The 22,053-nt window shown below is 44.5% G+C and overlaps 2 protein-coding genes and 1 pseudogene across 6 annotated transcripts; 1 reads left to right on the plus strand and 2 right to left on the minus strand.

Moving 5' to 3' along the window:
* Positions 1–1,104: 1,104 nt before the first annotated feature.
* On the minus strand, positions 1,105–17,389 carry TRIM10 (tripartite motif containing 10). 4 transcript variants are annotated; one of them, XM_039851109.1, is made up of 9 exons: positions 10,777–10,856; positions 10,252–10,364; positions 7,655–8,771; positions 6,369–6,464; positions 5,617–5,847; positions 4,814–4,836; positions 4,379–4,494; positions 3,221–3,253; positions 1,105–2,111 (listed from the first exon to the last, which is right to left on the minus strand). In XM_039851109.1, exons 3-9 carry the CDS (start codon positions 8,078–8,080, stop codon positions 1,594–1,596), a joined length of 1,443 nt encoding a protein of 480 aa, XP_039707043.1. In that variant the 5' UTR covers positions 8,081–8,771; positions 10,252–10,364; positions 10,777–10,856; the 3' UTR covers positions 1,105–1,593. The 4 variants fall into 4 exon arrangements, with proteins under 4 accessions (XP_039707043.1, XP_039707042.1, XP_039707044.1 ...); XM_039851108.1 differs by lacking the exons at positions 10,252–10,364; positions 10,777–10,856 and adding an exon at positions 17,201–17,389 and having other exon boundaries at positions 7,655–8,118; XM_039851110.1 differs by lacking the exons at positions 10,252–10,364; positions 10,777–10,856 and adding an exon at positions 16,040–16,146 and having other exon boundaries at positions 7,655–8,121.
* TRIM15 (tripartite motif containing 15) lies at positions 10,514–19,399 on the plus strand. 2 transcript variants are annotated; one of them, XM_039851118.1, is made up of 7 exons: positions 10,514–10,911; positions 12,257–12,352; positions 13,957–14,187; positions 14,908–14,930; positions 16,062–16,177; positions 16,537–16,569; positions 17,389–19,399. In XM_039851118.1, the coding sequence occupies exons 1-7, from the start codon at positions 10,546–10,548 to the stop codon at positions 17,559–17,561; spliced, it is 1,038 nt and encodes a 345-aa protein (XP_039707052.1). In that variant the 5' UTR covers positions 10,514–10,545; the 3' UTR covers positions 17,562–19,399. The 2 variants fall into 2 exon arrangements, with proteins under 2 accessions (XP_039707052.1, XP_039707053.1); XM_039851119.1 differs by lacking the exon at positions 16,537–16,569.
* On the minus strand, positions 12,051–13,177 carry LOC120593359 (60S ribosomal protein L36a-like; annotated as a pseudogene).
* Positions 19,400–22,053: the final 2,654 nt, after the last annotated feature.

Raw genomic sequence — 22,053 nt, forward strand, 5'->3', positions numbered from 1 at the left:
TCATATATATGGCAGCTGGAAGGAAACTGGACTCTGGGTGGTAATCACACAATAGAATATATAGATGTCAAATTATAATGTAAACCTGAAAATTATATAATTGCATTAACCAATGTTAATAAACTTTAAAAAAATGAAATGTGTTAAGACAATGTTTTCATTGTGCATAGAATTTAAAATTCCACCTTGAGACAACTGAAATCACTTTCCAGTTCTAGGCAGCCATGTATTAGTGCTCATCCCTGTCCCTGAATTAGCACCTGGTAGGGAGATTTCTGTAGTCACCAATACTCAGCTTTTTCACACCACACATGGCCACAGCCTCCCCCAGCACCACTTGGCTTCCTATCTCTCCTAGAGCAAGCTGCCCCAGATCCACACATCCCTAAATCCCCAGTTCTCTTCTTTCTTCCATCTCATCCCTCAGATGTTATTTCTTGTCCAGCCCTAGAACAGTCTTAATTGTTTGGACTAAGGATCACAGGTCATTGAATTCATCTTCCTGCCTCCACCTGGGATTGTTTAACCCAGCCTACGGGTTAGGATAGGCTATTTCTGCTCCCACAGCTGAGCTATTTGAGATTCATTTCTTCCCAACATCTTATTCCTTTCATCTCACTTCTCCATCTCAGGTGGTGACCAACAGAGCAGGAAAAAGATTTCTCCAAGGGTTGAGTGTGGTCCTTGGGTTATAGTTTATGGCCATGCCTCCCCTGTCCCTCTTTCACTAAGGCCCTGCATCTTCAACTCAGCCAGAAGTGACACCACCAGGAGGAGGGAGGCATTGAGTGGTGCCAGGGGTGGGAATGGCAGTACATCTGCTCATGAGGACAATGAAGATAACTCAGTCATCTCTTCTTCTTAAGAAGCTTCTCGCCCCCACCACCCTGCCCTTTCCTCATTCACCACACTCATCTTTTAGACTCACCCTTTCCCGAAAGCCATGCCCAACTCAACTCCTGCTGTTCAAGATGGGTTATGCCCCCCTCCTCTCACACCTTCCCTAAAACCCAGGTCAAACCCTTATTTCAGCACCCATCACCCCGTGCTGTAATTTCCTCTTCATGTCTCTGTCTCTTCCCATGAACTCCTTCAGACAAGAAACAAGTTTTTTTCTTTTTATTTTCATATCACCAATGGCTACCATACTGCTTCATTCACAATTAGCACACAATAAATGTTTCTTGAGGATATGAGTAAACAAACCATAATATTTTGGAAGAAAATAAGATGAAGAGAGGTGAGATGCCCTGCTTAAGATCACACAATTGGTTGGTCTAGAACCCAGGTCTTCTGTCTATGAATTCAGTATTCCTTCCTCTACACAGTTACTTCCGTGCATGATGGGGATGGTGGTGAGAAAAGCTGGTAGTGGCCCAAGTCCTGGGACATCCTATCTACTGAGCATTGAGGAAAGGATTTGATCGGAAGATTAAAGGTCATCTCACCTTGTCCCTTGTTAAAGTCCTGACTATACTATATCATCTAAAGCAATAATTTCTGTTTCAAGTCTTCCAGGTGACTCAGCCAGAGGTCAAATCCATACGGTCATCTCTTTGAGCCCTGTACTTAAAGGAGGGTAACTTGATCCTCTCAGGAGCTCAGGAGGAAACTGGACCCTCGACCCCAGAGCCCAAAGAAGGGGAAGACCTTCCGAGTGAAGGAGGCAGTGAAGGTGTAGATGTGTTCCTGGGTGACAGCGTTGACAAAGGTCACCCAGCCCACCTCGTAGTCAAGAGACACCCGCAGCTTCCTGGGCTGCTCCTCCAGGGCCAGCCGTGTGGGGAAGGAGCCCAGGGCAGAGACAAAGCCCCAAGCCAGCCTCATGGCCCACACCCCCTCCTCTGGCCGCAGCCGAAGCTCCCCCTTCCGCCGTACGTCCTCACTGGCCACACCCACAGTGCAGCTGCCCCCGTGGGCCAAGTCTACACTCACCACCCATGTGTGTCTTCCCCTTGTGAAACCATGGTGGGCCAGGACACAGGTGGCCCGGTCAAAACGCTGGGGGCTGTCTGGTGAGTTCTGCCATTTGTAGGAGAATCGAACCTGCTGGCGGTTCTCAGACAAGAGGAGCTTGGGGTGGGCAGTCTGGGGATCTAGAGAGATGTGAGCTGTGGGGGAAACCAAAAGGGAAATAGATGTCAGCAGACATGTTATCTCCTTCACGAAAGACCTAAAAAGTCCCCTAGGCACCCACCTATTAGTGCTATTATTGCCACAACGTGTATGGTGTCTATGTAGACCAACACCCAGGAACTTGTTAAAAATAGGCTCTAAGGCTTCACCCCAGACCACCCAAAAGGGAATTGCATTTTTAGAAGGATCTGCAGGTGACTGGTATGCATGTTAAAGCCTGAACAGCCTGCCGCAGAGGACATGTCATTTTCCATATGCATGCTCCCCTTGGTTCTATTGGGTCTCTGGAAGTAGTTCTGCTCCCCGCAAGCTGGTCGACTCCCAAAGCTGGGCACACCTGCTCTGATCTCCTGCTGCTGACACATGACGGTCTCCTCCTCCCATATTTTGGATCTGGGGGGACGGAGACATTCTCCTCTCAGTCCATACTTCATAGTTCTTCCCAGGGCACCTATGACTCAGGTCTTTGTTCCTGGCAGGTTCTCCCATTCGCCCATGGGTTATTCATTCTGCCTCAGTAATTCTAAAACCGTCAGGGTCTGAGGGCCACTTTTTAACATAAAAACTTCTGCAGACTTCCACATATTGTTACTTTTAGTATCCATAAATTGAGACAAATTGATAAATTCAGATATGTCCATGGGTAAGAGAGTCCCTTCCTAAACTGTGACTTCTCAGGGTCTTTGGCTGATAGACTGTGAGCAACAGCCTTGAGTGGGGTCCTTTCTGTTCATTTCTTTCTCACCCACAGGCTGCTCTCCTTCTGTCATCTATGAAAGGACACCTGCAAGGGAGTAGGGCCTCCAGTCAGTTCTAAGAACGTGATCAAAGTTCTCATCTAGAAAGCCTTTCCTGATAGAACTTGTCCCATTTTAATTTAATCTTTCTACTCCCCTCATCATGTGTAGGTGAGAATATGAGCTTCATGCCAGGTGTGTGGTTTGTGTATGCTTTCTTCATGGTTCTTCCACAAGTCTTTGTAAGGTAATGACATGTGTGTATACTTATGTGTGTGTGTGTGCGTATTTTTTTCCTTTTCAATTTAGATTCTTCTCTCCCTCCTACCCAGACGTAGGATGCTTACCTGGTTCATAGTCCAACTCGAAGCAAAGTTTTTCTGTAAAGAGGAAATAAAACAGGATGAGACTTCATTAGTCTCACAGAACTATAGAACACTTAATGAGAAAACTAAGGCCCAGAGAAGGAAAGAAACAAAGAAAATAACGGAAGCTGAAATCTTCTAGACCAATGGTTCTAAACTTGAGCTTGCAGCAGAGTCCCCTGGAGCACGCGTGTTTCTGATTCAGTTGACTCGGGGTCAGACTGAGAATGTGCATTTCTAACAAGTTCCCAGGGTCTGCAGCTGCTGGTTGAGAGCCCCACTTTGAGACGCATTCCCCTAGTCCTGAAGAGGCAGAGACCACGTCTGCCTTGCTCATCTCTGTATCCTCAGTTTTCCATGCAGAGCCCAGCACATAGTAAATGCTCAAGAAATGTCTACTTAATGAATGGATAAGTGGGTTAATTTATTTCTTGTTCAGCTCAGAAATTTGGAGAATAGTCTTTGATTAGAGTAAAATTTCTTTCATTGCCAGGTCACTGGGAGTATTGCAGGGAGTGAATTTGTGGGGAAAATTCCTCTAGGGTGACACTTTTGTAGGTGGGTCATTTAGAAATAGGTGGCATCATTCATGATGTCACATGTGTGGAAAGGTAGGTGTTGGCAGAGAGCCACATTCTTGACTCTCGGTGCAAATCCTCCACACCCTCTCTTACCACCACTCCCTGTTCCAGAAAAGGCGGCACAGAACCAGACGAATGAGAGGGAAGTGAGGGAAGCCAACTACCATGGGGCAAAGAGAAATATTGTTGCTGGTTAGTAATTAACAGTGTTTATCATCAAAAACTTATGTACTACAAATGCTTTTATGGGTTTTTTTAATTATTGAGAATGATAGCTTTTATTAATCATTATCTTATTGCTTAATGCAATTAATCAGATTTATTTAATTGCTTTCCAAATCAGTTAAATTTTTTTCCCAGAAATCTTCACTTTTATTATTTCTCTTCATTGTCACATCATCCTGATTTTATGAATATCTACAAATAAGGAAACGAAGGCACTGAAAGGGTACAAACCTTGCCAGAAGTGACAAAAGCATGGGCAGTGGAGCATGGGGGCCATCTCTAAAGCCAAGCTTCATGGTCCCCTGTGCTGTGTAAAGGCCTGGGGTGTGCTTACCCAGAAACGTCTTCATCTCCCTCTGCAGTGGGAGGGCCTGCTGGGGGAAGTCCCGAATTCTCTGGCCCAGCTCAGGGGACACAGCCTCTGGTTTCCGGCACTTTCTGGTTTCACATCTAGGGACACAGAAATAGTGGAGTCTGGGAATTCTCCTCCTTAGTGAAACCTCCAGACTCAGCCAGTTGCCTTTGTCTAATTGGGCATGGAGGTGCCAATTCCCATAGGAAGACATACTTCCTCTCGGATGGACCCCACTGCCCAATCTTGGGCATGCATATCTACTGCTGTATATGTGAATGCACTTGAATATGTGAAAGTGTACATGTGAATTTTTATCCTTAATGTGAGAATGTTGTATATTTGTATGGCACTAATTGGGCTGGTGTGCATATGTACGTATGTGGGAAAAGAGAAGAGAAGAATTGTATCACTTACCTTATTAGAGTACTTCGGATATCCTAGGAAGAGAGAGAGAGAGAGAGAGAGAGAGAGAGAGAGAGAGAGATTGAGAAACAGTGATTCAGTTTCAACTTTCCTTCTCTCACTTTTCTTTTAATTAGAAAAGACAAAATACCATATTCTTATCTGTGGATAGAAAAGGGATACCAGATCCATAGAGTCACACGGTTTTAGAATTTTATGAGGCTTTCAAGATCAAAGAGCCCAACCCCTTATTTTTATTGATCCAGGTAGTGAAGTGGCCTACTCTGCTGTTAGAAGCAAAGGCAAGTCCCACTCCAATGTCTCCTGTTTCTCAGTCCTGAGTGTGTCCCCCTAAATCATGCTACCTTTCTGATTCCTTGTTGGGACCTCAATATCTCTCCTCCAGTGTGAGGAAGTGAAATAAACCAGGAAGAACTAACTAATTGGTAGGCAGTGGCACAGAAAATAGTTTGCCTTGGAAGTAACACCTGACATTTGTTTGCGTAGTACTTGATGCTTTTCAAAGTGCTACTTTCACTTTCATTAATTGTTGGAACCTCACCTGTGAGGTAGGTAAGAAAATTATCTTCCCTATTTGATGGATGGTAGAATGGAGAGACCAAGACCACAGAGCAACATGATCAAGAACTTTTGGGGAAGCCAGGACTAGAATTCAGAACTTCCTGTCCTGTGACCCATCTTCCACTGGGGATGCAGAGATGTATGAGTGAAGGAGACATGGCTTAGACATAGTGAAAATGCAAAAATATATATATATATATATCACAGGCAAGGTGAGCAGGGGCAGGTCTCACCGTCAGGAGCTCCCTTGCTGGCCTCTCATTCTTTTCCTCCAGTTCTGTGATCAAGGAGCTGAACCGGCAGATCTCCCCAGCGACCAGGACATCAAACTCATCCCGTTGCTTCAAGATGTCCCCATCCAGCCTCTCCAACTGGGCTAAGAGGATGCTCTGCTGCTCCTCCAGGAACTGGCTCAGATATGCAAACTCAGAAATCACTTTTTGTCTCTTTGTGGCCACCTGAGTCTGAGGGGACCAAGAGAAGGCCAGCAGGAAGTTATTTCTCCTTCTTTTCCTTTTTCTTCTTTTTCCTTAATTCACTCCCATCTCTCTCCTGGCCCAAATCCACATCCTACAAGGTTTGGTGGTAAAATCAGAGCTCCGGGCCCCACCTCCAGGTACCCAGACAGACTTGGAACTGCAACATGGTTTCCTTTCCACCTGCTACGGGTTTCTGGGAGCATAGCCTCAGCACCATCTGCTGGAGTTTCTAAAAGGGTAGGCTGAGAGGAGGCTTTCACCTTTTACACACTATATGCACAACATTACAGGCACAATCTCATTTTAATCTTTACAGAAATTTAATCTCTACATCACAGAAAAATAAACAGGGCAGAGAGTTGCTTGAAGTCATAAAAGCTGGTTAGTGTTGGGATCAGGATTCAAAGTCAGATGGCTTCAAAGCCCTATATGCTGCAGTGCCTCAGTTTCAGGGAACCACGGGCCCCTGAGAAAAGGGAGGGGCTGCGGAAGGGATGATGACCTACCAGGAGGACTTGTATCCTTTGACTTTCTCTTGACTGGATTTCTTGAACCTCCTCTCTCTCTTTCCTTAGACACTCAAGACACTTCTGTATTTGTTCCTGGAGAGAAGGAACATAAAATATTTCAGAGGGAAACAATGATTTGCTAAGGGTGGTCATCTCATCCAATCTTCTGCCTCCAGAAATGGAATGACCCAAGGGAAGGCGTCGCTCCCTTAGCTGACAGCGCCTGGGCCTTAATTGTCCTTCACAGCTTACTCTCTTTGGGTCATTTTCCTCTTGCTCTTGTTCTTCAAGAATTCTGATCAGGACTTTCCCCATTTATCCTGTGCTATCATAGGCTGTGACTTGGTGTTCCCACTTGAGCCTTTCTTTCTTCATGTGAAACACCCTAATTTCTTTTGCCTTTGGTAAATGGCATCTGGGATCTGTCTTGAGCTTGATATGCCTTCTTTGAAATTATTACAACTTTCTCACATGTCCCAAAGGGAACACATCCAAATAACCCTCTCCTGTGAATGGAATCAATTTCCTGTGAATGATTCTGAATGGGAGAAGAAACTTGGATAATGCAAAAATAACTGATGAACTATTCTAAAGTTGCCGGCTCTAGAGTAGAGTGAGGAGGAGGCAAACACATGCAAATGCTCATATAGGTAAATTTAGAAGTACATATAGAATTCTCATCATCAAATGTTAATTAACTAATTGACACATACACACACTTGTGCTAAAACACAATATATAAACAGCTAAAACCAGCACTCATTTAATGACGGACAAAATTACACGCCACATATATTTAGTTAACCTGCATATGTGTAAACAATGTGTAAGCACCAATTTATTCACAAATATGAGCACTCAAACAGTTACATTTACACACTCAAATAATCAGACCTCCCCCAAACACACCACATGCACTGGTAAATATGCAAACACTAATAAGTATACACACCTTTTGTGCAATCATTCCCTCAAATACAAACTCAGACATCCTCAGACATTTCTGACTGATCCATTGCGCAGACACACACACTCACATTTTGATCACTCATCTATTCAACAAATATTCGTTGAGTTCTTATTATGTAATGGCCATAAGTAAACCACAAGGAACATGCTTAAAATTTAAACACGTGATTTACCATGACTGAGTATATTGCCTGGGTGATGATAGAAGTAAGGAGATAGAATTTGACTTCATAGTAGCCCAAATAATCCACAGCTCTGCTCTAACTCTCTTAGTCCAGACCCATCCTGGGAATGCCCAGTTTGCCCTCTCCTACCCTGTAGGGACCTGCTGCATCCTCCAGAAAGCGTACAGTGTGGGTTCGGTGCTCCCAGGCCTCCCGGCACACCACGCACAACTGCATCTCATCATCCTCACAAAAGAAGTAGATTTTCTCCTGGTGCTCGTGGCAGGTGTCCTCTTCTGAGCCCGGCCTGGACACCAGCTTGAGGCGCTCTATGTTCTCTACCACGCTGGCCAGCTGCCAATTGGGCCGGAAGCTCCCTGGACGGAAAGGCTCCTTGCAAAGTGGGCAGGTGGGAGGCTCCTCAGGGTCTGGGCCCGGGATCTCACAGTAACGGGTGAGGCAGCCACGGCAGAAATTGTGGCCACAGTCAATGGTGACTGGCTCCCTCAGGGATCCTTGGCAGATGGGGCAGTTGACCTCATCTGCCAGGCTGGTCACAGAGGCGACCGAAGCCATGATGCTGCTGCACTTTGGCTTCCTCAAGGTCACTCTCTCTGCTTGGATGAGAAAAAAGGGCTAGGAGAACAGTGAGGACACACACTCACACACCCACATGTGCACACAGTCAGAAACAGGTACATCTTAAATACACACTGACAGCGTCGTGGATACACACACACATGCATGCGCACAAACACAAAGGCAAGGCACCACTTGCATCTCTGGTGGCCAGGGCTCTGCTGTCCTCTTTCCAAAGGAACAGATACACACCCTCCAATGTCAGGGACAGAGAAATAACAGAAGAGGGGGAGGAAGAAGAGGAGGAAGAAGGGATCACAGCATTCCAGAGATGGCCTTAGTTACTCTCTGGACCAGTATCCATGACCTGAGACTTGCAGCTCCTTCCGGTCCATCCAGAGACACTCACAGCAGAAGGAAAGTGGTGGCATCTTGACCCTCTACAGTTGAAGGGGATCGTTCTTCTTTTGGGAGGCAGGAAGAAGACTGAGTCACAGAGCAGTGATGCCACCCCAGCCTCCCTGCAATATGACTAGCTGTCTCCAGAGCGATTGGAGGTATCAGCCAGCCCAGGAGAGTGTGGGGACCCAGATAAGGTGGTTGTGCCCGAGAGAACACGGTACAGGCAACTTCACTGGTGATGCCTCAAATGGCCTGCCACAGAGTTCCAGAGGGGTTGGCAAATACCCTGTGTGGGGAGGAGGAAGAAAAATAGCAACAGCCAGCCTTTATTTATGATGACGGTATTCCTCACACTGAAACATAGGATCTTATTTCTTCCTCCTGTCTGTTCTGTGACATCAGTGCCATTAGGATATTAGCTGAGCTCTCGGCCAGGTTATTTAGCTTGCCCAAGGCACACAAGTAGGAAGATGGGCAGCCATAATTTGCACTCAGATCTCAGCCAGGTTATTTAGCTTGCCCAAGGCACACAAGTAGGAAGATAGGCAGCCATAATTTGCACTCAGATCTGAGTCTCAGAGTCATGCTGTCAAATAGAAATACAGCATGAGCCACATATGCAATTTAAAATTTCCTAGTAGCCAAATTAAAAAGTAAAAAGTAAAAACAATTTTAATATTTTATTTAGCCTCAAATATTATTATATTAACATTAATATCATATCACTTAACATGTAATCAGTATAAAAATTAGTGATGAGATATTTCACTTTCACTGGTGCTGTCTTTGAAATCTGGAGTGTATTTACACTGGCTACTTCTAAATGCTTAGCAGCCACGTGTGGCTGGGGCTCATGTGTTGAACAGCGAAGCTCCAAGGGCTGCACTCTTGGGCTGAGGTGGTAGGAGCAGGTAGGGTGGGAAGGGAAGGTGATGTACAAAATAGCTGAAGTGCAAAGGGAGCAAGACAGGGTGGAAGTCTGACCATCAAAGAGGGAATGGAAGGAATTTTTCCTTGGTTATAATTACAGTTCAGGTGAATGGATGAAGAACCATGACTGTTTGATCATTGTCTTGGCTCGAAGTTCGGGAAAAGCACAGGGCTGGAAGCTGGCAAACTTGGATTAACCCCCCCTCTTCGTCTTTCTAGCTCTGTGACCTAGGGGAAGTCATTTTGTCTTTCAGTTTACATTTCTTTCTCTGTAAAAGGAAGGTAATCATACTTTTCCCCAAAGGTTGTCATCAGATTGGATATAATATAAAAATACTAAATGTCAGACAAATGTGGTTAAATTTGTTTATCTCATTGACTCATCGAGTTTTCTAAATTTTTTCAACATGAATCACTTGTATTATAATCCTTTGCCTTCTCCTACCTGCAGTTAAAAATGAAAATTGAAGTACAATGTTGCCAAAACTCCAGTGAGGACACTGATGTTGGAGGGTGGTGGGGGTTAGGAGTTTAGAGGATATAAGGTGAGTCAGGAAAAGGGGGGCAGAGGAAGGGGTCCATGAGCCGTCGCCACTAGTGAACCTGCAACATCTGAACAGAGCCCCCAGAGTCCCGGGAGTCGCCACCCACTCCGGCTAACTTTGCTGCTGTGGGCATGCCTCAAAGCCAGCAGTGTATGGCTCCCGCCTGCTCAGTCGAATAGAAAGCAGTGTCATCTTCTCAATCTTCCCACCCCACTGTCACTAAGGAAGGGATTCCAGGAAACCCCATCTCCCTGTGACCTCATGACATGTTCTGCTCCCCAACCCAGGAACCTCAAAGTCCAAGAGTGGAGAAAAGTCTGTCCAGGCCGCTGCTGGGAAATGCTGGGTAATTCGACATGCCTTGGAGTTTGGACCCACTTTGCTGATGGGTGGTAGCCAGGGTTCTGGGAAACACAAGAGGTGGGGCCAGGTGGATTCTCTGCCTGGACATTGCTGCCTTCCTTTCTCTTGGCCTCCTATTCTTGTCCCTCTGTGACTCATGTGAAAGTGACTCAGTTTCAGAGAAAGAAAATTTATGTGGCCTGAGGCAGAGGTCTGAGTGAAAGAGCTGGGAAAGGCACTGAGATGCCCTCAACTTCCTCCCACAAGGGGGTTGCCTGTCTTGCCTGCAAGGGACCCCTGGAGGATGCAGTGACCACCTGTGGACACACCTTCTGCCGGCTGTGCCTCCCTCCACCCTCCCACAGGGGGGCCCAGCCTTCCAGCAGGGTTCTGCTCTGTCCCCTTTGCAAGGAGAAAGAGAAGACTGAGATCCTCATGGCCCCCGTGCCCCTGGGCCCTCTGGGGGAGACGTACTGCAAGGAACATGGTGAGAAGATTTACTTCTTCTGTGAGAATGATGCCGAGTTCCTCTGTGTGTTCTGCCGAGAAGGTCCCACCCACCAGGCCCACACTGTGGGCTTCCTTGAAGATGCCATTCAGCCCTACCGGGTAAGAAGTGAGACTTTAGTTTCAGCCTGCTCGGGACAGAACAGTACTGTCATGGTAAGGGGATGGGGCAGGGGTCTGGATAAAGGGCAATAGCTTCCACATTACAGAATCCAAGGCTGTTGGGACAATGGAGCATTCCCAGACTTAGGGGACCATGGTTCCACTTGGATGTGCAGTCGTGATAGAACACAAAGAGTTGTAGCCATGGCTTCATCTCTGTGGAATAAAAAAGAGCCTCTGTGCAGAGCAGGATCTCCTGCAGGCTAAGGGCTGGGTGTACCTCATCTCCCGGGATGCAGACTGGGTATGGGATTTACCAAGGCCCTGACCACAGGGCTCAGAGGGAAGAGAGGGCCAGGGAAGGGCAACCTGCAAGCACTGCTTTTCTTTTTGGGAAAGGAAGGTGTGGCAGTAGCCCATCTAGTCTTGGGGACATTATCGATTCCTGTCTGCCTCTTGGATCTCTCTCTTGTCATCCAGTCACCAGGTCTGGAAGTGGTTTCTTCAGAAGCATTTCTCAAGTCTTTAACTCTGCATTATCCCCACAACTACCAATCCAGGTTCTCGATATCTGTCACCCAGACTTTGCATGGTCTCCGATGTGTTCCCTGTCTCCACTCTCACCTTTCCAATCGCCCTCCAACCTGCTTCGAGGTAGATCTTCCTAAAACACAAAGCCTATCATATCACTCCCCTATTCATAATCCTTCCATGGATTCCTAGTGCCCAAAGAAGGCCCAAAGTTTTTAGGAAGGCACCCAAAGCCATTTGCAGTCAGGATCCTGCTACTTGTTCAGTATTATTTCTCAGCCACCCTTCCCAAGGCACCATGTGTTCAGCCAGACTGACCTGTACATACCTGCTGTTTTCTGAATTCCTTGTTTCTAATACTTTTCACATGTAGTTCTTTCCTCCGAGAATGCTCTCCTCTTCCCTCACTATTTTTTTTTTTATCATTTTAACAGTTTTTAAATGTACAGTTCAGAGGCTTTAAGTCCTCTCCTCCCCTTCTCTTACCCAACTGGAAATTTATCTTTCAAGGCCACTGTAAATGTTTTCTGCTTTCTGAAATCCTTCCCTTGTCCCTATAGGCAGAATTGTCCCTCCTCTGCATTCCCAGCTCTCTGTGTGCCCACCTCGATTATTGTATTTGTTTATTTGTATTTTAATCATTCATGACTGATTCCTTCCATATATAGTGATCTCTTTAGGGACAAGGACTGGGCTTTTTTCACCTCTGAACTCTTCAGCACTCAATGGTGTGCCAAGAACACGGTAGACGATTAATATCTGTATGTTGAATTATGAATTAAGCCACCTCTTTCACCCATTCTTTTCCCCACAGAATCGTCTCAGGAGTCGATTGGAAGCTCTGAGCATGGAGAGGGATGAGATTGAGGACATAAAGAGTCGGGAAGACCAGAAGATCCAAGTGCTTCTGGTAAGGCCACATTATTGGCCACTTTCTTCTTTGGGGGTTTTCTTAACAGACTCTGGAGAATCCTGTTGTCATCTGATAGCTATTGCCTGGCTGGAAAGAACTGGAAAATTGTTCTCATTTATCTCCCTGCATCTGCACAAGGGCATTTGGGGCCAAAAGTGTGGAATCCCAGAACCTCAGAGCTGGAAGTGGTTTTGACTCTTCTCTTCCTCCTCCTTCTCTTCCTCCTTCCCCTCCTCCTCCTCCTCCTCTTTTTTTTTTTAAGAAATCTGCATTTATTTTCATACAGGTTCATTGTTCTATAGTTTCAACATTTTTCTCTCAAAAAAACAAAAGACTCCCAAAGCTTAGAACTGGATCACTTGGCCCTTTCTCTTCTTATCTCCTCTAAGTTCAAAATGCTTGCATCTCTTAATGGCCAGCATCCTCTCAGATCTACAGTTAGGCTCAACACATTCAAACCTCAGCACAATCTTCCTTGTGGTTTTAGCTTTCTTCGAGAAAATCGGCTTTGTCCACCCTGTCCACATAGCCACTCTGCTTCCGATCATAGAGCCTCTTTTTCTGGGCATACAGGGAATCCTTGCCCTTCTTATACTGGGTCATTTTGTGAGGCTGATGCTTTCCACACTTCTTACAGAAAGTCTTTCGGGTTTTAGGCACATCGACCATCTTTGCAGAACACCATAAACTTGGCACCCACGCTCCTTGCCTTGATCTGCTCGCACCTAATAGGAAAGGTGTTTTGACATCTTCTAATCCAAGACCCATCTTATCAGTCATATTTTTACAGAACAGAAAATCGAAGTCCATGAAAGCAATGCTCCCAAGGTCACATGGCAAAGCCCAAGTTTATGATGAAATGGCTAGAACCTGGATCTCTTGACTCTTAGTACATTGTTCTTCCCATTGCAGTCTGTCTGCCTGCAGGCCAGAAGGCAGATATTAGTGTCCTCATTCTAGTCCTGACTACAAGGCTGATCCTGAAGACAGCAGGCAATGATATGGCTATATCTGGCTCCTTCCCACATCTTTTCTTGTGCTACAAAGTTATTCATGAGGAAATCTGCAGTGTGGGAATTTCTGGTACCTTGACCAAAGAGACAGAGTTTTCGGACAGAAAGATTTCTCCAGCATCCCTCAACTCCCATCAAGCTCTGTAGATAGATGGTGACCTCAATGGCTAAGACCAATGCCGCACACTATTCTGATAAGTTGTGCTGACTCTAATTACAGCTTCCTCTCACTTCAATAGCTTTCTAAGAAATAACTATAATTATCTCCATCTGCTTCTGGGGAATGTATGATGGGGTTAGGATGGTATCATAGATGTGGAAGGATTTTTGAAAAGTTCAGCATGGTTCAGAGAGCAGAATGTGGCATTATTATTAGAATCTCTAGGTAAGACAAGAGCATATAGCCCTCATCATTAGTAAGTTTATCCTGAGACGTACCTACTTCTACCATAGTGTTATCTGTGAGGATGAATCTGGAACTAGTTACTCTCTAGTCCTCTTAATCAATAGTAAGTATGTAGAAGATCATCCTGGAAGCCAGCTCTGTGAGCTTTTCCCTAACCACATTGGTCTTTCTACCCCTGGCAGACTCGGATTGAAAGCAAGAAGCAGCAAGTAGAAGCAGCCTTTGAGAAGTTGCAGCAGGAGCTGAGGAAACAGCATTGTCTCCTGCTGGCCAGGCTGACTGAGCTGGAGCGGCAAATCTGGAAGGAGAGGGACGAGTACATCTCAAAGGTTACTGAGGAGGTCACCTGGCTTGGAGTCCAGGTCAAGGAGCTGGAGGAGAAGTGTCAGCAGCCAGCAAGTGAACTTCTACAAGTGAGAGACATTCCACGACTTTCTGGGATAGGAGAGGGATTCCACAGGAAGGGGACACTATGCTGTGGGCAAAAGATACTGGAGAGAAGCAGGAAAGGAAGATTATTTCTAATGGGAGGGAGTGATGGTTATCAGGTTCTCTTGTCCCAGAGAGGTTACAGAGATGCAGACCCCAAAAGGCTGGATGACCTGCCCATGCATTGTGGTCATGTCAAGGGCTTTGGAGTCAGACAGTCTTGGGTTTGAGTGTCGGCTCTTCCAGCTGTGAGACCTTGGCCAGTCTTGTAACCTCTCTAAACATGGAGATAATAATATCACCTCCCTCACTGGGTTGCTAAGATAAAAAACAATCTATGCAAAATGTTTAGCATGGTCCCTAGCTCACAGAAAAAAAAAAACTCAATAAATGGAGTCTATTGTGATTATCATTTATAGTATCCTGTTTCACATCAGGTCTGGTTGATAGCTCTACCATCTCTTAATTGCTGGATGCAGGACACATCCCCAAGATAAGGCTGAGACGAATGAACTGACAACAGAGTTCCAAATTAGTAAGGAAGCATGATGTAAAAGAGCAGTATCATAAGTAGGTAATTAAACAGACACAACTTTCTGCAGGAGGAAAGTTTTGATCTTCTATGTTAAGGAAGAAAGGATGTACAGAATCTCTGATGGGAAAGATGTGTGGGAATTAAGTGCATGTTCTTTTTTATTTTGTAGGATGTCAGAGTCAACCAGAGCAGGTAGGGCCCACTCCCCCATCTCATCTCCTTTATACTCGACAGGGGGACTGAAAGGGAGGGGCACACAAAAGCAAAAGTAATCAGATGCACCGTCCCATTCACTCACACATAAACAGCCCAGACTTAAAGGTTAGTGTTCTAAAGGTGCATTTTTAAACTGACTGTTTGGTATCAGGGACACACTTTTTCCCCCAGAAGTGAAGTTATAAATAAGAATTATGTTTTTAGGATAATCTGGGAAGTTCTATTTAATCCCTGAAATTATTAGTGCTTGAGTCAGTATACAACACTATCAAAAGTGTAATGCTGGGGAAATTTCTATATAGAATATGATAAATGCAGAACTTTGGAATACCAGCCTGTTCTTTTAATCATTTTTCACATTCAACTTCTCTATTTCTTCAGAATTTCAAGTGCTAGGAGGCATTATAAATATATGTTCCTTTTCTTTCTTCTCTGCTATGAGCATGAGCAGTCTGCCCTGAGGTGAGCGGAGACACAGCAACTAGGGAATGCTTGTCATATGCTGTGTACTCTTGCATGTGTAGAGAGGCTTAGCCCAGGTGTCCATGAATCAGGAAGTGTCTCTAAATATTCTTTCAGAATGTTAGAGATTTAGATCTAGGAGGGCCTGAAAGGTCTTCTAGTCTGATGAAGAAGCTGAGACCCAGAGGCAGAAATGCTTGTTCGAGGTCACACAGCAAACAATAAGCAAGAACTGAGCTGAAACCAGATCAAGGGCTTTTTCACTGTAGTATATGGTTTTTTTACACACACACACACACACCACCACCACCACCAATCCCTTTTCCCTTGTAATGAACAGCACATAAATTAGAAAGAATAATTTAAGTCTGTTTTTCAAATGGTACCATACTGCCCACTTTCTGCCCCCACAGGCCCAAACATTCTCTTAAAGGACCTATTTATAATTCTTAAGTAGTTACCATTAGTTCTTCTTAGGTCAACTGAAATGTTTCTTGCTTTAGTAGCTACACATTTCTAGCAGAGATAAAGAGATGATACTCAGTCTAATTATTCACCAAAATTAGTTTGATTTTAGCCTCACTTAGTCTGTATCACCCAAACATTAGTTTTGGAAATTATACCTGATTACCGACTTGTTTGCAGGTGTGAGATGAAGACTTTTGTGAGTCCCGAGGCCATTTCTCCTGACCTTGTAAAGAATATCCGTGATCTCCACAGGAAAATAGTTATCCTCCCAGAAATGATGGGTACCTTCTCAGGTAAAGGGGAAAGGCAACGGCTTTCGTCATTTCCCATTAGTTGTCCTTCTGTCTTCCATCCATCTCCATCTTTCCTCACCTTCAAAACCTACCTCAAGATGTCTTCCCTCCCTTAAGCCTTCCCTTAGTGGTCCCACTCTGCCCAGGGGGAATCATTCCCTAAAGCCTTTCCTCCTCTCCCCAATGACCGGCACTAGGACTGAGAGTCCAGGGAAGTGAGGACAGCTTCTCTCTTGTTAGACCACAGCAGAAGCTGAGCCTTCTCCCATCCCTGTCCTCAAATTGTTCTCAGAATACACTGCCATTGGAGGTACCTATAAGAAATAACATCACAGATCTTTCTGTTCTGCTTCCCTCAGAAAACTTGGTGCGTCATCTGGAAACAGATTCAGGTAAACAGCTGGGAGTTTCGAAGGCGTTCCTCTATTTATCCATTTCAATCCAAGGCAGCAAACAGAGTGATTAAATATATGAACTCTGGAGCCTAATTGCTTGGGTTTTCTGTTCCACCTCTTGCTAATTATAAGACACTGGGCAAGTCATTAAGCTTCTTTGTCTCACAGTTTCTTCGGCTATAAAATAGAAAATATAATAATACCTACTTTATAAGTAGCTGGGAGGTAAATGAATTAATACATGCAAAAAGCTTAGTATAGTACCTGGCACAGAGTGAGCGCTCAACTAATGTTAGTTACTTGTATAGATCTTATATTTATTCAAAAATATTTATCAAACCCTTGTTTCTTGCCCAGCATTGTGCTAGACTCATTGACCTGAGTAAATATTGTATTTTTTAAAAATAGCCTTTACTTTGAAATTGATGCTTAATTTAGAAACTCTTTCCATAAGCATCACCTCATTCTGCTTCTCAAATTTAATGTGCAGAAAAATCACCTAGGGTATCCTTTAAAAATAGATTCTGATTCAGTAGGTCTGGAATGGGGCCCAAGATTCTGCATTTCTAAGCTCCCAGGGAAAAGCTGCACTTTGAGTAGCAAAACCTTACAGCACAGCACCACTTACGGGTCGGTAGAAGAGCTGTCATCCTTTGCCCTCACGAACCAGAAGGGGAAAGTGAAGTACAGAGAAGCCGGGCCAATGGCAGGCTGCACAAGGCGGTGCTCTTTCTGCCTCCCTCGTACTTCCTTCCGTGCTCCAGGGGCACTTTTAGTGCTGCCAGCTCTGTTGATGGCGCGCTCTCCTCCCTCTAGGGGTCGTCATTCTGGACCCTCAGACCGCCAGCCGGAGTCTGGTGCTCTCCGAGGACAGGAAGTCAATTAGGTACACCCGGCAGAAGCAGAACCTGCCCAACAGCCCCCTGCGCTTCGAGAGTCTCCCGGCAGTGCTGGGCTCCGCGGGCTTCTCCTCGGGACGCCACCGCTGACAAGTGGAGGTGCAGCTGGGAGAGCGCGGCGGCTGCATGGTGGGGGTAGCGGGGGAGGGGGTGAAGAAGAGGGGAGAACAGGGCCTGAGCACCGACGAGGGAGTCTGGGCCGTGATCTTCTCTCACCAGCAGTGCTGGGCCAGCACCTCCCCGGGCACCGACCTGCCGCTGAACAACATTCCGCGCAGCATGGCGGTCGCCCTGGACTACGAGGCGGGGCAGGTGACCCTGCTCAACGCTGAGACCCATGCAACCATCTTCACCTTCACCGCCTCCTTCTCCGGCAAAGTCTTTCCTTTCTTCGCCGTCTGGAAAAAAGGTTCCTGCCTTACTTTGAAAGGCTAAGCCCGGAGCGTTCGAAGGGCGGCATGGCCGAGAAAGCAGCGCTCTGGGATCCAGCTCCGCCGCCAGTCAGCCGTGTGACATTGGCTGATTAATTGTGCCATGGAGAAGGGAGGTTGAGTCCGCACGGCTGTGTAGTTGTTTTTACTTTCCGTCTTTCAACTCTCTGACGCCGCGACCCTCCCACTGACGCTCCCGTCTTCCCTGCACCTCCTAGTGGAAAACCAGAGGGCTAGGCGGTGCTGAGGAGCCAGCGGGGTTTTGGAAAAAATAAGAATCTAAAATAAATTTTTCGAAGCTTCAAAATAATCATCAAGGGAAAATCCAGAACTTTGTTGGGCTTGAACTGACTTTTTATTTCGATATAAAGGCTTCTGCCTTTACAGGTACTCTTCAGCCAGCCCTGGGTAGACCTGGGACCCCTTCCTTTCTGACACCCTTCAAGTCATTTCTCTTTCTTGTAGAGAATGTCCTGACAAAGTGAATGACAGAACCAGACTTCTGCATTTCAATGCTGTTGGGGCTAAGGAAAGACTTAAAGCCAGTGGAACGTCTATGACTAAGGCACAATCCTGTTCCTTCTTTCACTCAGGACTTGCCTAATAGCAGTGGAACTAGACCCCACTGTTTAATAAAATGAGGCAGTACCCTGTCAAATATTTATTATTATTACCATTGTTATTGGACACAGACACAGGCCACACGTTAACTTTCCAAAGCAAAGTATGACTCTGTAATAATTCCCACACCACCACCACCACCATCCTTTCTGATTCTAGCTCTCTCTCAAATTTAACACATTTCCACCCTCCCAACCCAACCCCTGAAGAAATCTACCTTCATCCCTAATCCAGATTCCCTTCAGTATGAGTCAACGTACAAAATGACTTTATGAACCCTGCTCCCAAAGTGTAGGTAGGGTCAGATGTTTTAAACTAAGACATTCTAAACACTTGTACCATATGTGAATTTTATTTCGAAATTGTAACAGGAGTCATTGTGATGTGAATATTTACTCTAATTTAACTGGGCAAAAAAAAGCCAGAGGACTTGAGATTTCTTCTGTCCTCCCCTGTGACAAGCAGAACCACCATGTTTAATCCAGAAAAAAAATGAAATTGTTTGGTAGTCCAACTTAGTAGTAATATTGCCTAATGTTTGTTATAAAAGTAGTATGTGCTCATAGTTTAAAAGAAGATTCAAATATTTCAAAGAGTATAGGTGAGAAGTCCCTCTCCCCACTCAGCACTTGCCCTTATCACATCCCACACAATTGGTATCAAATTTTGTGTATCCTGCCATTTTCGTATACAAGTGTATTTAGCTTTATTTTTTTACACGAACTTACCACAAATTCTCTTTGCAACCCCGCAAAAGACAAACTATATGCAACCTGTGTTCATTGTAACACTTGTCAAACATTAAAGAGGTCAAAAAGTTTTTTTCAAAAATACATTTTCCTTTGAAACTTGTAATAAACCTGTGAATATATAAGACTTACTTTGTTTCTCTCGTTGTGTGGTTGAGAAATCTGGCACAGCTGGTCTTTATAATCACAGAATCTACAGGTCCTGGTCCTCAGTCCTTCAGTCTGGTGACCTTTCAACCACACTCAGGCTGTTTAACTTCCTCTGCACTGAACTAGTGTTTTAGACATGTAAGGCTTTTTTGGTTGAGTGTGAAATTGAAAAAACAACCGATGTTCTTTTAACTAAAATTACATTGGCATCAACTGAAACTTTATTGAATTTGGGGAGGGTTAGGAGGATTTAGAGAAAATTGACATCGTCATCCTATCCATAAACATATTATCTCTCTGCTATTTAAATTTAGTTTTATGTCCTTTAATGAGATTGTGAAATTTTCTCTATAGAACAATTTGGTAATATCTAGTAACATACTGTCCTTTGACTCAGTACTCCCTCTAGAGAAATGTTCACACACGTAAACAATGAAACATTTTAAATAGTTCAGTACAACTTAAATTACAGAATGGAGAATAAAGTGTAATATATTCATATTATATGTTACTACACAACAGTTTGAATGAATGAATCATAGCTACATGTATCTATATGGATAAACTTCATTAGGTAACTTAGAACACTTGTCTGTAAATCTGAAGTATTTTACGAGAAAACAAAACCTGCTCTTCATGAAGAGTACATTTTGAGGAGGCTCTGATATTTATAAGGTTTGCATTGCTATTATGTTTTAATTATAACTTATAGTTGGTATAGAAAAACAACGTTGATTTTAATAAGTTAATCTTGTATTCAACTATTACTAATTCTAATAGTTTGTTGATTCATGGGGTACCTGTTCTGTAGGATAATTATGAGGTTTAAATTACTTAAGATGTAATATAGTTCTGGAAACCAACTCCAATGTGGGGCAGGGGTGTATGGTTTTCCTAAACTACCACCAATTCTTTGGATATCAGCTGGGTGTCCTACAATTTAACACAATTGTGACACTATCAACCCAAAGATAGCATCGGATTCCACAAGGACTCAGTCCTATAAGACTGCTCTCCTTTTCAAATGCCACTTGTAAGTCCAGGTTGTTACCTGGGCTTTTGACTGACCAGCTATAGAGTGGAGGTCCTATGAGTCTTGGACTTCAGATGCCAGTAGCAAGTCTAGGTTGTTACCTATACATCTGACTGACTGGCTACAGAGCGGAGGTTCCTACAACCCTCTCCTTGGGTTAGATTAATTCTTTAGAGCAGCTCACAGAACTCAGGAAACCCATTTACTCACTGGACTACTGATTTATTATAAAGGATACAAATCAATAGCCAGATGAAGAGATACATAGAATGTGGACTTTAACAAAGGAGTTTCTGTCCTCATGAGTTTGGGGCCCAGCACAGTGGTATGTGGAAGTGTTACAGTTCAGCCTGGAAGCTTTAAAAACTTCCTTCTTTTGGGTTTTTAATGGAGACTTTATTACATATGCATGGTTGATTAACTCATTGGCCACTAGCAATTGATTCACCCTCTAGTCCTTCTCCCTTCCCTGGAAATCGGGGTGGGACTAAAATTTCCGCCCCAAAGTTCACCACTTGGTTTTCCTGGCAACTGGCCCCCCTCCTTAGGTGCTTTCCAAAAGTCAGTTCATTAACATAAGCTCAGCTGTGGAAAGGGGCTTGTTATGAATTATAAGAAACCCATTTCACCTAAGAGATCAATATAACAAAAGATGCTCCCATTACTCTTATCATTCAGGAAATTCTAAGGATTTGGGGAGCTGTGACCCAGGAACTGTGGATGGAGACCAGACAGAGATGAGAAATATATATTTGGTCATTCAGATGTAAATCACAATATTGCAACAATTAATTGGCTTGGTATAGTGCTTGGCATCTAGTGAGCAGTTAATGTTGATGTTTGGCCATGTTGTAACAGAGTAAAATGCTCAGTCTTTCTTTGACTATCTTGTTCAAGCCTGCTTTGTTCCCATGCCCTCAGGCTAATAGCTTCTGTTAGTCTTACACACAGACATGCTAATTGTTAAAGGAATTCTGCTTGCCACTTGAATTTTATAAAAACAGCCTCTCCCAATTTCCCTTTCCCCAGACATAAAAAAAGCCTGAACTCTGTAAGATGGATTTGAGGTATCACCAGGGCTGTCATCTTCTTAGTAGGCACCTTCTCTATCAATAAACCTCTCCTTACTCTAAACTATGATGTTTTGAGTTTTGGCCTTTCAAAGTGTAAAGCACAGATTTGTACAAGTAAAAATAGTAACAGAGTTGGGACAAATTCCCTTAGATTGAGACCTCAGGGAGGCAAGAGGCTCAGTGATTTGTCTCAGATGACTGGTCTGCAGAGTCAGAATTAAACAGGTATGAATCCCTTATATGTGCACCAAACAGAACCAATTTAGAGACAAAGAGATCCTTTTAACCATTCTTTTTCTCATGTGTTTCTTATTTCTCAAGAAGTCTGTGGTCAAAATTGAAAAGTTGGGATAAGTCCAGCTCAGCATTCTAGGGCCAAGGCCACAGAGCTCATACTCAGAACCACAGATGAAGGAGTATAGCCAGGGGGTGGCTCTGGTCATGGTCAACTTTCCTGCAACTCTAAGGATGCATGTCCACTGAATTCAAAGAGAAGAGCACCTTTATTGCCTGGGAGCCGGAGGG

The sequence above is a fragment of the Pteropus medius genome, unplaced genomic scaffold, assembly GCF_902729225.1.
Source record: "Pteropus medius unplaced genomic scaffold, Ma_sr-lr_union100, whole genome shotgun sequence".
Lineage (NCBI taxonomy): Eukaryota > Metazoa > Chordata > Mammalia > Chiroptera > Pteropodidae > Pteropus > Pteropus medius.